Source organism: Mobula birostris, chromosome 4 (genome assembly GCF_030028105.1).
Source record: "Mobula birostris isolate sMobBir1 chromosome 4, sMobBir1.hap1, whole genome shotgun sequence".
Taxonomy (NCBI): domain Eukaryota; kingdom Metazoa; phylum Chordata; class Chondrichthyes; order Myliobatiformes; family Myliobatidae; genus Mobula; species Mobula birostris.
The window spans coordinates 45,340,300-45,355,229 of record NC_092373.1 but is presented as its reverse complement, the minus strand read 5'-3'; the positions used below and the strand labels follow the sequence as shown (position 1 = coordinate 45,355,229).

At 40.9% G+C, this 14,930-nt stretch overlaps 1 protein-coding gene across 1 annotated transcript in view; it reads right to left on the bottom strand.

The window, feature by feature from the left end:
- Nucleotides 1-14,930, bottom strand: part of atp13a3 (ATPase 13A3) — a 124,185-nt gene that overhangs the window by 58,455 nt on the left and 50,800 nt on the right. Inside the window, 6 exon segments of the mRNA XM_072256954.1 lie at nucleotides 520-637; nucleotides 4,626-4,782; nucleotides 7,076-7,159; nucleotides 10,108-10,258; nucleotides 11,244-11,305; nucleotides 13,497-13,685. Coding sequence (XP_072113055.1) covers nucleotides 520-637; nucleotides 4,626-4,782; nucleotides 7,076-7,159; nucleotides 10,108-10,258; nucleotides 11,244-11,305; nucleotides 13,497-13,685 — 761 coding nt within the window.

Genomic DNA, 14,930 nt, shown 5'->3' with positions numbered 1-14,930 from the left:
ATTATGATGTTTTGTCTGGAAAACTGAACTTCTTGACCATGCCTGAATTCTTTTATGCATTGAGTTGCTGCCACCTGATTTGCTAATGGGATATTTGCATGAAGAAGCAGGTGTACAGGTACAGCTGTACATTTAATAAAGTGGATGTAAATAACAATGGAGTGAGTGATGTACTGTTAACTCTCGATTGTTGTCTCCGTATGCTGGTGATTTACGTCACCATATTTCTGTTGTGTTGTCCAACTGCTTTCATAAAGAATTTAAAAAATATTCTGAGAAATTTATTCTGTAATAAAATGATAGTCAAAAATGGGAACTGTGGCTCACATCACATAGAATCTGGCTTTGCACACCAGAATCAGTCTTCTATCCACCCATCTGATCTTAACTGGCACTCCTAAATATACCACCTTACACTTTTGAAGCAGGTTGAGAACCACACAGCCATAAATCAGCTCAATTAACATGCTGGAGGAGGAAAAATTATTTTCATAGTGGATGTATGCTGGTATGACTCACCTCTTTAAATTGGCTACTCTGATGTTTCTGCTGTTCCAAATAGATTTAAAAGCAAACCCGATAACTCGAAAACCCTGCTCTGTATAGCGCTGCAATTCCCTTGAGAAACTTCTTGGAACTGCAAAATACATGAAATTACAATGCAAGTTTCTTGAGCGTCACCATATCTCCTCTTTTCTCATACGAGACAGAATCAAAGCAATAAGGAACATATCAAAAGATATCCAAATACATCATCTAGCTGGGTGTTATGGTTTGTGGTTGATAATATTCTAACATGCTGGCTTTCTAACAAGATACTAGAATAAATCAAGGATGCAGCTACCTATTTCAAAGATTATCAATGGGCTTCATAGATCATGAAACCATTCAAAGAAATTGCACCATCGAATTTTGGAATAACTCAGTGCAATAGAAAACTATTGAAACAATTTTGCCTGAGCTGGCTGTTTGGATGAGTTACCCAGTTCATCTCACTATTGCAAAGCCACTTGAATTTTCCCCATTAAGTATTTTTCTAATTTTCTTTCACAAATTACTGAAGATTCTACTTGTACAAGTCGTCCATTTCAGTTTATAACTCCCTGCATATATTTTGTTAATCTTCAGGCAATGTCTTTTATTATAAGGAAGCAAGAATAGGTCACTTGGCCCTTGTGCTTAACTTCATATCCCATGTAAATCACTTACATCTCTATTCACTGATTATTAAAACATTTGGCATTGCACAAATTTTCTCCTTACTTATCCCAATCCTGCATCACTTTGAACAAACTTTACTCAAGCCTTCGATAACCCATGTGAGAAGCACAGGCTCAGTCCTCCAGGCTGTCCCATTAACCTAGTTCAGCATCCCAGTACCAACCCAATATCTCCTCTCCTCATTGTCTCTTAACCCTTGCTAGTCTTCCAGAAGTGTGGAACAAAAGTTTCATAAATGTTTAGCATAACTTATTTGTGTTTGTATTGCATGATCACCTTTGAAGTCCTGTAAATTTTATATAGCAGAAACTGCATCCTTCAAGCACATTTTCATTTCCAAATCTTGTCCTGTCACCCAGTTTAAAATCTTTGGCATTTACAGAACACTTATAGCATGGAAGGCAATTTGAGTGGTAGAATCTGTACCAGTTCTATGAAAGAGCATTTCAGCTAAACCCAATTCTCTCTCCATGCTCTGAAAAGTGCTTCCTTTCAGATATGTATTCAGTTCCCCTTTGAACAGTATAATTGAATCCACCGCCATCAATCATTGCTATTTGTCACATCATTCTGCTGAGTGATGATTGCACGTCTGTATGTAGTAACTCTTAATTATTTCATGGGAACTTTGTTGTAATTTAAATAATTACAAGTATTTCTGAGATGTTATGTGGCATCTTTTTAAAGTTACGCTCTTTCTCAACCAAAGTGCCATGACCAAAGACTGAATATTTTATGTCACGTAGAAATGAGGCAGTGTGACGAAGATGGAAAACTGTTCTCTACTGACCACTAAAGAATATGTTAAATGTTTTCTTGGTCACTTTAATGCTTTTGAAATCAAAAATCCTGTATTGTTGAACAAAAGTGAGCTAACTAAAATTCGTGGTCAGGTTACATTATTTTTGATAATGCATAGAATCAATGAAGCAGTGACTAAACCAATGATGAGCAAATCTTAACCTTGAAGAAGAAAAAATGTGCAAAGACTGCCAGGTTAATCAGGTTAAGAAATATCAGGGTGAGTTAACAAAGAAAAGAATCTGCCACTATAAACTGGGATTGTTGGTGTGAAGATGTTTCTATAAATGGATACAGTGTTAGGTTTATATAGTTTTGCTCTTAACTGAGACTAAAAGTGACAGAAAATTAAAGTCAGCATCATTGATAAAAACTTCCAGTTTCTAATTCAACAATAGTCACGTAGGAGCTAACATCTGTTGAATTATATTCCTAATCCAAATCTCTTCAGTGTCAGCAAAAATTAAAAAAAGTAAGTAGGCATTTTTTACATCCTTTCAATGCATACTAAGCTCATAATCTCCAGCATTAAAAAAAATTATTCATTTATTTTGCACCTTCCATTACCCTTGAAGAAATTCTGGTGAACTGCCTTCTACCAACTCATGTTCTCAATACCATTTATTTAAAATTTTAATTTTTAAAAATTTGCCCAGTTAGTCTTCTTTTGCACATTTGTCATTGTGTGCAGCTTTTCACTGATTCTACCATATTTCACTATCAAATTGTGAATGCCTGCAAGAAAATAAATCTCAAGGTAGTGCATGGTGATATATGTACTTAGATAATAAATTTACTTTGAAATTTGAACCTATTGAATTGCTGCAGTCCTTTTGGTGAAGGCACTCTGAGAATCAGAAGTAAACCTATTATCACTAACGCAAGTCGTGAATTTAGTTGTATTGTCATAAACAATTACCATAAATTACTGTAGAAAAATAGAGGAATAGCAAGGCGGTGCTCATAAGTTCATGAACCATTTGGCTGAGCACAGAACTCCAGGACTTAGGTCTGCTAACAATAAAGGACTGGCAATACATTTTCAAATTAGAATGGCATGCATCTTCCAATGCTATCTGCAGGTGATAGTTCTCCATGTTTCTAAGGTGTGGACTTCATTATAGGGTGCCGTGCCTCTATTACTACACACGCAACCTTCTGATGTATTTGGTGGTCTTGCTGAATCTTTGGATAGTAACAAATCTCAACATTTAGATAATGGTGGACTTGGCATGAGGTGTTGGCTACACACTCTGTTTGGAGATGGTCAATGCAGCATGGTGGTGTGAATTTTACTCGTCACCCATTAGCCCATGCCTTAAATGTTTCAAAGGTATTGCTGCATGCAGATAAGATTGCTTTTATTTGCTAAGGAGCCACAAATGGAATTCATCATCATGCAACCTTTAACAATTATCACCATTTTGTTTGGTAAATTGTTTGTATTCTTACATACAGTCCTGTGCAAAAGTCTTAGGCACACATAAAAACATGGTGAAAAGCGAAAATGCTTCCAAAATAATGAAATGAAAAGTTTCTAAAGAACAAAATATACTATAAAGAGTAGTAAACAGTAAAAAGCTAAATCAAATCAATACACAAACAAGAGAAAATTTGCTGATGCTGGAATTCCGAGCAACACGCACAAAATGCTGGAGGAACTCAGCAGGCCAGGCAGCATCGATGGAAAAGAGTAAACAGTTGACATTTCACAGAGCCGGAACCCTGTGTGTGTAAATCAAATCAATATTTGGTGTGACTACCTTTTGCCTTTAAAACTGCATCAATTCTCTTAGGTACACTGTCATGCAGTTTCAGAACAAAATCGTCTGGTAGATTGTTCCAAGAACCTTGGAGAATTTGCCACAGTTCTTCTGAAGACTTTGGCTGTCTGGCTTGCTTCTGTCTCTCCAGGTAATCCCAGATAGCCTCAACAATGTTGGGATCAAAGTTCTGAGGAGGCCATACGATCTGAAACCATATTAAAAATCTAGGTTGCCGAAGACCTTTGCACTGTACTGTATGACAGTAATTGTTACCCTTGAACTCAGTGGCTTGCTGGACTATGTTAGTGGGGCATTTAAAAATCAGGAGCTTTAAGTCGCATACAGGTCAGACCTGGTAAATGAATCAACTGTGATTTTAGACCAATCCAGTAGTTTGTAAACAGAATTTGAATTCTACAGTTGCATGACAGGATTTGAACACTGCATTGTCAGTCCAGAGCTTCAGATTATTAATCTGCTGTGCTACCAGTATACCCATAATATTGTTATGTGTTAGACGGCAGATTGACTACAATAATCACCATATTCCATTTGCTGGACAACTTGAGCTAGTTGTGATGTGTGAGTCTCTATTCATACCAGATCTGAGATTGTAAAGCAGAGTCCAGTCCTCCATTAGATGTCACGCAGAATGCAGAGGCAAAAGTTCAAATCTCCTGCCATTGGTTGTCAAGAACTACTAACTGAGTTATGTTCCTTCTGCAGCAAACCCTGTATCTGCTTCCCCATTTGTGTGATGAAGTTCATGTACCATTCATTTCTGGAGTTGACCATAATTCATCAAATGCTCTTATATTCACAGATGACTATTCAAACCTGTCTGGGGTTTGCAAAGACGAACAACCATCTCTGGGGCTCCCTTAAGGTAGACTGTTAGCTTTTCTTTACCAATCACTTGGGTTACAACTGACATTCTTTGCAGTGCGGATGAGAATGGATATTGCTTCAAGACTATAATTCCTGCCTTTGACACCTGTAATAAATAACAACATTCATGCTATAAAAAGTTAACTGCTCTGCAAGTCATATTTGAATCTTATTACATGAGTGAAACTAGAATCATAAGAACATATAGACATAAAAGAATAGCACTGAGTCCAATGTGCTAGATTAGCTATTCAATGAGATGATCAATAAAATTTTACCCTGACTCCCTTAACATCTGAAAATCCATTAAATTGTATCATACAATTTTGGGTCATTGCCTCAAAAAGGTGGCATCTGTCATTCAGGACCTTCATAGCCCAAGGCATGCTCTCTTCTTATTGATACCCTCAAGGAGGAGGTACAGGAGACTGAAAACACACACTCAACATTTTAAGAACAGCTTCTTCCCATCCGCCATCAGATATCTGGATGGACAATGAACTCATCTACAGTATCTCATTAAACCTACCGAATGTTGAAAGGACTAGATAGGGTCAATGTGGAGAGGATGTTTCCTATGGGGGGGGGGGAGGTATCCAGAACTAGAGGGCGCAGTCTAAAACTGAGGGGCGACCTTTTAAAACAGAGATAAGGAGGAATTTTTTTTTAGCTAGAGAGTAGTGAATCTGTGGAATGCTCTGTCACAGACTGCGCTGGAGGCCAAGTCCATGGGTATATTTAAGGCAGAAGTTGATCTTTTCCTGATTGGTCAGGGCATTATGGGCTATGACGAGAAGGCAGGTGTATGGTGATGAGTGGGACCCAGGATCAGACATGATGGAATGGCGGATCAAACTCAATGGGCTGAATGGCCTAATTCTGCTCCTATGTCTTATGGTGTTATATTTTTCTTTTCTTTTTCTCTCTTTTTGCAAGACTTATTTAATTCAATTTATATGTAAATACTTCTTAGAGTAATTTGTAGTTTTCATTTATTATTGTGTATTGCAATGTTCTACTGCTGCAAAACGACACACTTCATGATATATGCCAGTGATATCAAATCTGATTCTGATTCATGAGTATAACACAGTGGATGTATCTCCACATGCCTCATGGACCGTGAATTTGAAAGATTCCACATTCCAAGGCAAAGGAATTTCTCCTTATCTCCAATTTGAATGTCAGATCCCTTATTCTAAGCCTGTTGTACTTGGTTCCAGTCGTCATAACCATTCTACATCTAATCTTGTCAAGTTCCAAGTTTTCTAATGATGTAAACCTAGGCAGGATTGTAAGTAGAGAGCAGGATGTAAGAGGTTTCCAGGCATTTAGGCAGTTAACGTTTCGGGCCAAAACCCTTTGGCAGGACTGGAGAAAAAAAGCTGAGGAGTAGATCTAAAAGATGGGGGGAGAGGAGAGAGAAGCACCTGGTGATAGGTGAAACCTGGGGGGGGGATGGATGAAGTAAAGAGCTGGGAATTTGGTTGGTGAAAGAGACAGAAGGCCATGGAAGAAAGTAAAAAGGGGAGGGGGGAAGAGGAGCACCAGAGGGAGGTGATGGTCCGGCAAGGAGATAACATGAGAGAAGGAAAAGGAATGGGAGATGGTGAAGAGTGGGGAGGAGAGGCATTACTGGAAGTTTGAGAAATCGATGTTCATGCCTTCAGGTTGGAGCTACCCAAGTGGAATATAAGGTGTTGTTCCTCCAGCCTAACCTCATCACAACATGGAGGAATAGGAATGGGAAGTGGAATTAAAATGGGTGGCCACTGGGAGATCCCGCTTGTTCTGGCAGGTGCTCAGCGAAGCAGTCTCCTAATCTATGTTGGGTCTCACCGATGTACAGGAGGCCACACGGAGCACTGAGCACAGTAAATGACCCCAGCAGACTCACAGGTGAAGTGTCGCCTCATCTGGAAGGACTGTTTGCACATAGCAGTAGGGGAGAGGATCTGTTAGAAGGAGTGTGTGGGTGCTGGACAGGATGAAGAGTGTGGAGGAGGGGAGAAAGATAGAGTCATGGGGCTAGGCAAACCAGGCAGAAAGAAAAAATGTCACAGAGGGGAAGAAGTTGCCAGGAGTTGGAGAATTCAATAACTGTAGATTATCGAGGTGCAATATGAGGTGGTGTTCCTCTAGTTTGTGTTTTGCCTCACCTTGGCAGTAGAGGAGGCCAAATACAGAGATGTTGCTTTGGGAATAAATGGGAAGGAGAATTAAAATGGCAGGTAAACAGTCTCGTAGTAAATAACATTGGCAGATAAACATGTGACTGACTGCCTCACCTGGAAGACCTGTTTTGGGCCCTGAATAGTGGTGAGGAAGGTGAAATAGGGACAGGTGTTACACATCTTGTGCAGATGGGGAGAATATGCGTATCAATTCATATCATTTACCTCACTAGCTGTAGGTCCAGGCTTAACAATAAATGAATGAGCGTTCTCAGTTTGCTGTTTTAAAGCTGAATTTTCCTGTATTTCCTGTGTTGAATACAAAGAAGAACATTATAGTTTCATGACATATAGTGGTCCCCTTCCCCCAACACAACTCTCCAACCCCGTGTCCCTCAAACTCCACCATCACTTCTTGGGTCCTTGGAGCTCCACCTTCAGCCCCATTCTACCTTCCCCGAACACCCCAACACTCCCCTCCTCCTCAGATGCCACCAACTTTACTTCCCCCTCGAATCCCAGGTCCAGTCCCTGCCGTGTCCTCACCATTCCTTCTGACCTTACCCTCTCTAAGGCAGAGCGTTCTGTCCTCAGCAAGGGCCTTACCTTTGTCCCCCTTTACCTTCACCTCCATGAGTTCCATGCCGGCCAAAACACCTCAGTCTCTGAGACCACTTCTTTGGCAAGAATTCCCCACCCTGCACCAATGACCCCTTCTCTCATCTTCAACCCTCCTCCTCTTCTTGGACATCTTGCTCTGGTTCTCTGCCTGCCCTGGATCTTTTCACCTCTAATTGCCAATGGGACACCAACTGGCTCAACTACAGCATTCCTTACTCCTCCTCAAATCCTACACCCCCTGGACACACTGCCCTTCACTCTCTCCGTACCAATCCTAACCTTACTATCAAAGCCACAGATCAAAGGGGGTATTGTTATAGTGTGGTGGACTGACCGCTACCTCCCTGGGGCCAGGTGACAACTCTTGGACACCTCCTTTTACCTACCCCTCGAGAAGGATCTCACTCTGGACTATCAGAAAACCGTCTCTGACTCCATCACTGACCTCATCAACTCTGGAGAACTCACATCCACTGCCACCAAACTTGTAGTTCCCTTACTCTGCACCGCTCGCTGCTACCTCCTACCCAAAATCCACAAATCTTACTGTCCAGGTAGGACCATTGTCTTTGCCTGCTTTTGCCCCACTAAACTCATGTCTGCAAACTTCGACTCCATTCTATTCTCCTTAATTCAGTCTTTACTCACCTACATATGTGACACTTCACATGCTGTCCATCTCCTCAACAACTTTCAATTCCCTGGTTCTGATCGCCTCATTTTCACATGGACGTCTAGTCCCTATACTCTTCTATTCCCCCATCAAGAAGACCTTAAACTCTCTGCGTCTTTCTCAACAAAAGAACCAACCAGTTCCTCTCCACCACCACCCTTCTCCATCTGGCAGAACTGGTCCTCACCCTCAACAATGTCTCCTTTGGCTCCTCCCACTTTCTCCAAACTCAAAGGGTAGCCATGGGATACCTGCATTGGTCACAGCTATGCCTGTCTTTTTGTTAACTACATGTAACAGTTCAGGTTCCAAGACTTCCCTGGTAATGCTCCCAAACTCTTTCTGCACTACATTGACGACTGTATAGGTACTGCTTCATGTGCCCATGTTGAGCTCATAAATTTCTTCAGCTTTGCCACCAACTTCCACCCTGCCCTTAAGTTCACTTAGTCCATTTCTGACACATCCTCCCCTTTCTCAATCTTTCTGTCTCCATCTCTGGAGACAAATTGTCAACCAACATCTTTTATAAACACACTGATTCCCATGGCTATCTTGAGTATACGTCTTCCCACGCTGTCTCCTGTAAAAGTGTTATTCCCTTTTCTCAGTTCCTTTCTCTCCACTGCATCTGTTCTCAGGATGTGGCTTTCCTTTCCAGGACATCAGGGGTTTACTCCTTCTTCAAAGAACAGGGTTTCCCTCCCCTTACCATTGATGCTGCCCTCTCCTCCATTTCCAAGGTTTCCACACTCACCTCATCTTCCTGCCATCTTAACAGGAATAGAATTCCTCTTGTCCTAACCTAGCAGACCATGATCCTCCACATCGAAACCACCACTCTTCAGAACTTCTGCCATCTCCAAAGGGATCCTACCACCAAACACATCTCCCCCCACCCGCCAGCCCCACTCTCCACTTTCCGCATGATTTGCTCCCTCAATGATTCTCTTGTCGATTTGGCCCACCCCACTCATCTCCCTGCTGGCACCTATCCCTGTAAGCGGCCAAAGTGCTACACCTGCCCACTCACTTTCTCTCACCTTCATTCAGGGCCCCAAGCAGACCTTCCAGGTGAGGCAACTCTTCACCTGCAAGTCAATTGGGGTCATCCATTGTATCCGGTGTTCCCAATGGAGCCTCCTCTACATCAGTGACACCCATTGTGAATTGGGGGACTGCTTTGTTGAGTACCTCCATTCCATCCGCCAAAAGCGGTATTTACCAGTGGCCATCCATTTTAATTCCTATTCCCAATCCCCTTCTGACATGTCAGTCCATGGTCTCCTCTTGTGCCACAATGAGGCCACTTGCAGGGTGGAGGAGCCACACCTGATATTCCGCCTGGGTAGCCTCCAACCTGATGGCATGAACATCAATTTCTTCTTCTGGTAAAAAAAATCCTTCCCTCTCCCCTCTTCTCCCATTCCCCACTCTAGCCACTTACCTCTTCTCACCTGCCTATCACCTCCCACTGGTGCCTCTCCTTTCTCCCATGGTCCACTCTCCTCTCCTATCATATATACATATTGCCAGTCTTTGTAAATTTGGACAATGGCTTCTCAAATACTTGTTATCAACCTTAACATCACCAAGTAGCTGAAAGCGGGAACAATGAATTGACATATCTTTACTGACCAGCTATTACATGCTCAAGCCATCTTTTTGCCATTTCCTCAAATCAATACTGACACAATGACAAGGGAACTTTTAATATTTATAAAACACACTTAAAATAGCAAAACATCCCAAGAGTTTTAGACATGCATTCAAGAAATTGGCACAGAGGTATGAGAAGGTATGAGCTGTGTCCTGGACATAGAAGGGTTTGAGTCGGATGCATGAATGAAAGCAATAAAAAGAAACACATAATTTGGAAAATGATGACACTAAGCACTTCAGTAATAGAGTGGGTCATAGAAATAAACACACTGAAGTCCTTTAGTGCAAATATATCTCTCACCCAGCCAGTGGTTTCAAACATTTTCAAGTCCAATGGGTCTCCTTGGAGGGTGTTATCTAAAAGGATCAGCGAGTGGCAACTGGCCATGGCGCCAAAGAAGGGCCCCCATGGTAACTGCACTCCACTGCAAAACTTGAATATGTTCTGTAAACTGGACATTTAAACAATCTTATTAGAAACTCATCAACTGTACAAAATGTAAATAAAACTTGATTGCTAACCAAAATGACTTTGTCAAAATCTTATTTTAAAAAAAGTGTTTGAGGCATTCAAACATATTCAAAAACTTAAATTTTAAGCTCTCAAAAAGATATAAAAAAACAAAATAAAAATTATTCAAGCCACTAAATAAATATACAACCACTTTTAAACACTTCTAAAATAATAACCTGAATTAACAAATCGTTAACTATGTTCAAAAATTGTCTTGGGAAGAATATTTTTAAGATAATAGCTTATTCAAAATTCCTATAAACTGAAACATTCTCAAGGCACCATCAGTAATCCTCTTCCTTTGGACTCAACAGATGGCTACACTCTGTGCGTTGCTTGGACCTGGTTCAGAATTCTTCGGCACTTGGCAATTAGTCCAAGTTCTTGTTCCATCACTCCATTAGGGGAACACAGCAGCTTCCATGGTCCTCTGTTCCCTCCTTTTAGATTCCCTCTTCTCTAGCCATTTATCTCTTCTACCTATCACCACCCAGCCTTTTACTTCATTCTGCCTCCCCCACCCACCTACCTTCGCCTCACCTGGTCTCACCTATCACCTGCCAGCTTGTACCCCTTCTCATCCCCCACCTTCTAATTCTGGCTTCTGCCACCTCCTTTCCAATCCTGAGGAAGGGTCTCGGCCCGAAAAGTCCAGTGTTATTGCCTTCCATAGATGCTGCCAGACTTGCTGACTTCCTCCAGCATTTTGTGCGTCCTACTGAAGATTTTCAGCACCTTCAGAATCTCTTGTGTCTTGCTGTCCTGATTTTTAATACACTGTTTTCTTGTAGCTCATGTTTAGGACAGAAATCAATGCTGGTATGAAGCAGTTTAAGACAATTTTTTTCTGATTCCTTGACAGTAAACATCTTCAATTTTTAAACTTTAAAAGTCTCTGCTTTTATCAGTTCAAGGGAACATACCCTTTTCCTTTAGTTGAAGCTAAGCCCCACAAATCCAGTCCGTCTTCAGTCAGAGTTCCAGTCTACATGAATATGAAAATATTATATAAATTGATGAAAATACTGATTCACATAAAGCAATAGATTGTACACAGTATGATGACTATTAGAGTCTGAATTATGCTTTGGGTTTTACCACTGCAAAACTGCTCAATGTTTTAGAGTGAATTTCCTCAGTTAAAATTATAAAGTGCAGTGTGTTCGTTTTCTATAGCATTTGGAATCAGGGCCATATTTTGCTTCAGTAATAAGTGGAGATATGACAAAAATGTTGTAATGAATGCTATGTTCCTATCTATTTTGAATGATTCTGGTCTGAATTAAAAAGGATTCAGCCAGCTGTCAGAAACATCTTTCACTGAGCGGCAATTCGGCAGCTAGTGAGTGAAAATTTCCACAAAAAATTAGATCTCATTGATTTATTAAATGATATATTGTGACTTGAATAGGTTAGCTACTTAGTTATAATTTTTTAGGAAATTATGTTTTGGGATGAGTCTAAGAAGCAGAAGTAACAGATGCTAGTTTAAGACCCATTATTTTTCAGCTTGCTCACATGATAATAAACCTTCACTACTGCCATACTTAAAAAATTATGTTCCCAAGGACAAAAATTGATTGAGGTAGGTTATTTGAGTCAACCAGATTAATGGGCTTTTCCTTCAATTACAAACAAACTAGAATGCTTGCTACACACACAAAAAATGCTGGTGAACGCAGCAGGCCAGGCAGCATCTATAGGAAGAGGTACAGTCGACGTTTCGGGCCGAGACCCTTCGTCAGGACTAACTGAAAGAAGAGATAGTAAGAGATTTGAAAGTGGGAGGGGGAGGGGGAGATCCGAAATGATAGGAGAAGACAGGAGGGGGAGAGGTGGAGCTAAGAGCTGAATAAAGGAGAGGATCATGGGATGGGAAGCCTGGGGAGAAAGAGAAGGGGGGAGGGGAGCCCGGAGGGTGGACAGCAGGCAAGGCGTTATAGTGAGAGGGAAAGAGGGAGAAAAAAGAGAGAGAGAAAAAAAGTGGGGAAAATATATAAAATAAATAAATAAGGGATGGGGTGTGAAGGGGAGGAGGGGTATTAACGGGAGTTAGAGAAGTCAATATTCATGCCATCAGGTTGGAGGTTGCTTGCTATCTACATATGATCTAAGTTCCAAACAGAGATAAATAGATTGCCATTTGTAAAGAATCAAATAATAGCAAAGTAAATTTGAGGGGCTGAAATGCTTACTCCACCTACTTCTCATATTCTTGTGATCTTTTATTGCAGTAGCCATTATATAAAACTGGGAGCCAGATCTTGCTCTGAAATATTTATGAAGTAAATAGACCAAACTGGGAGAAAGATTGTGAACTTCAAAACCTCCAGTTTGCCATTGCACCAAAAGTACTCTCCCAAAATACCTCCATAATTGTTTAAAACCCCAAAAGATACCTGCCTTGGCCACCCAGGCTGTTTTCCCCAACTTCCACCCAAAATGTAAACCACATTACTGCTTGCATTGCTGACACAGTGGAGAAAGTAACACGGCGATAAACCTGAAGCAGAGCCGCTGAGAACCATTGGGAGGTTGGTTTGTGAGGAGAAATGTACTCACTTGTTTCCTATTGGCATTTGCTAAAAAGAATCTGAACAAATCTGACAGACAATTACAATTACGTCCGATTTCTTTTTTTTTGGCGTGTGCGAGCCTGTGCATGTGTGTGTGCGTATGTGGGCGCGTCTGTGATTGTGCGTCTGCGTGTCCGTGATGATGGATTTTTCATGGCTTTTTACAAGGCGCGGAGTGAGAGAGAGACTGTGTGGCGCGCCACTCCTCACACAGATATTTTCGCAGTATTCTCCCTTTGTTTTACGAGGTCAAGTTGCAGTCTCGACACTCAACTCGGCACAGATGGAAAGCATACTCGGGAGCGGACCCAACTAGTTTCGAACCCGGGAAACTCTGCTCCCGGGTCCGGCACCGATGTCGTTGTGCCACCAGCCAGCCCAATTACGTTTGATTTCAACCAAAGTTTTGTGATATTTCAATGAGTTACATTGGTCTATGTGCTCCTCATTCAACCCACAACTATACATTCAGACAAAATGTATGGCAGTGATGTACTCAATGAACATAAGCTTAAGTCAGCGGGGAAAACTGCAGAGAAGCAGTTGTTGCTTAGTAGCTGCTGTGAAGCAATAATAAACTCAAACTAGTAATTGACACACCTTGTCAAAGCAGATGAGATCCAATTGCCCACAGATGTTAATCCTCTGTGGACTAATACTGAGGATTCCCTTCTTTTTCAGTCTTTCCTGGGAATATATTATGCCAATAGTCACAGTTGCAGGTAGAGCAGGTGGTACAGCAATAGTTATTACACCCAGCGCCTTGATCACCAGTTTCCCAGTTGTTACCTTCAAGAAAAATTTGGTCAATAACTTCATTTCAAATGAAATATATCACAGACAGCATTACCATATCAACATGGAAATTTTCCAAAAAAATTTCTGAAGAGTTTTTTATAGAATAAGTGAGATAGTAAATTCACTTGAATGTGTTATTTTGCCTTGGCCTGGAATTAACTAGAGCTGATTTAATTTTAATAGTCCTTTTTTCCCCCAGAGGAAGTTGCTGAAAAATTAAAGAGCTTAATCTTGCAGTACATGTGTAAATATGGCAAGCCACAATCAGTTAACAGTTTGAAAATAAAAACATGGAGTTGGAACATGTTTATAGAGGAGGAATAAGATTAGATTAGGTTAGATTCAACTTTATTGTCATTATCATACAAAGCCAATGAAATGCATTTAGCATCCGACCAGAAATGCAAAGAATAGTGTTAGTTACAAAATAACTGCGAATAAAAAAAGTGCTACAGCACACAAATATAAAAATACTGAGACAGTACAATACGGATGCAATATTGCTTAGCGCTGTGATGAGAGGTTCAGCAGGGTCAGACAGGGTCAGGGAAGAAGCTCTTCCTGTGCCTGCTGGTGCGGGAGTAGAGGCTCCTGTAATGCCTACCGGATGGGAGGAGAGTAAAAAGTCCATGGTAATAAGGAATTACTTCAGGACTTTTATTTATTGTCCATCCCTAACTACTCTTGAGAAAGTAGTGGCTAACCACTATCTCAGCCTTTTGTACTCCTACAGTGTTGTTGACAACGTTCCAGGATTTACAATCAGAAATAATACAGCAATGTTGATATATTTCCAATTTTTAAAAAAAGTGAGATTAGAGGAAACCTGCAGGCGATGTGATCCCATGTGCCAAGCGTCATTGTCATTCTATTGACACATTATGCAGGCTTGGGAGGCACTATCGGCATAGCCTAGGAAAGAATGTTGTAGACGTTGAAAAGATGATGGTACATGAAGAGACAATTAGCCATACTCTTTCATCAAACCACTTTATGTGGTTGGGCCAGCTGATTTTTTGGTGAAGGATGACCAATAGGAAAGAGAAGCTAATACTAATTGAGGATGCTAATAAAATTGCAAGTCAAGGGTAGGTGCTTAGACTTTCTCTTGGTGTAGATAGTCATTGCTTGCCCGTAAAGTACTATTGTTATTTACTTAATTATTTTATTGCCATACAGTTGGCCTAGGCCCTTCTGACCTGTCAAGCCACGCCACCCAGCAATCCCGATTTAATC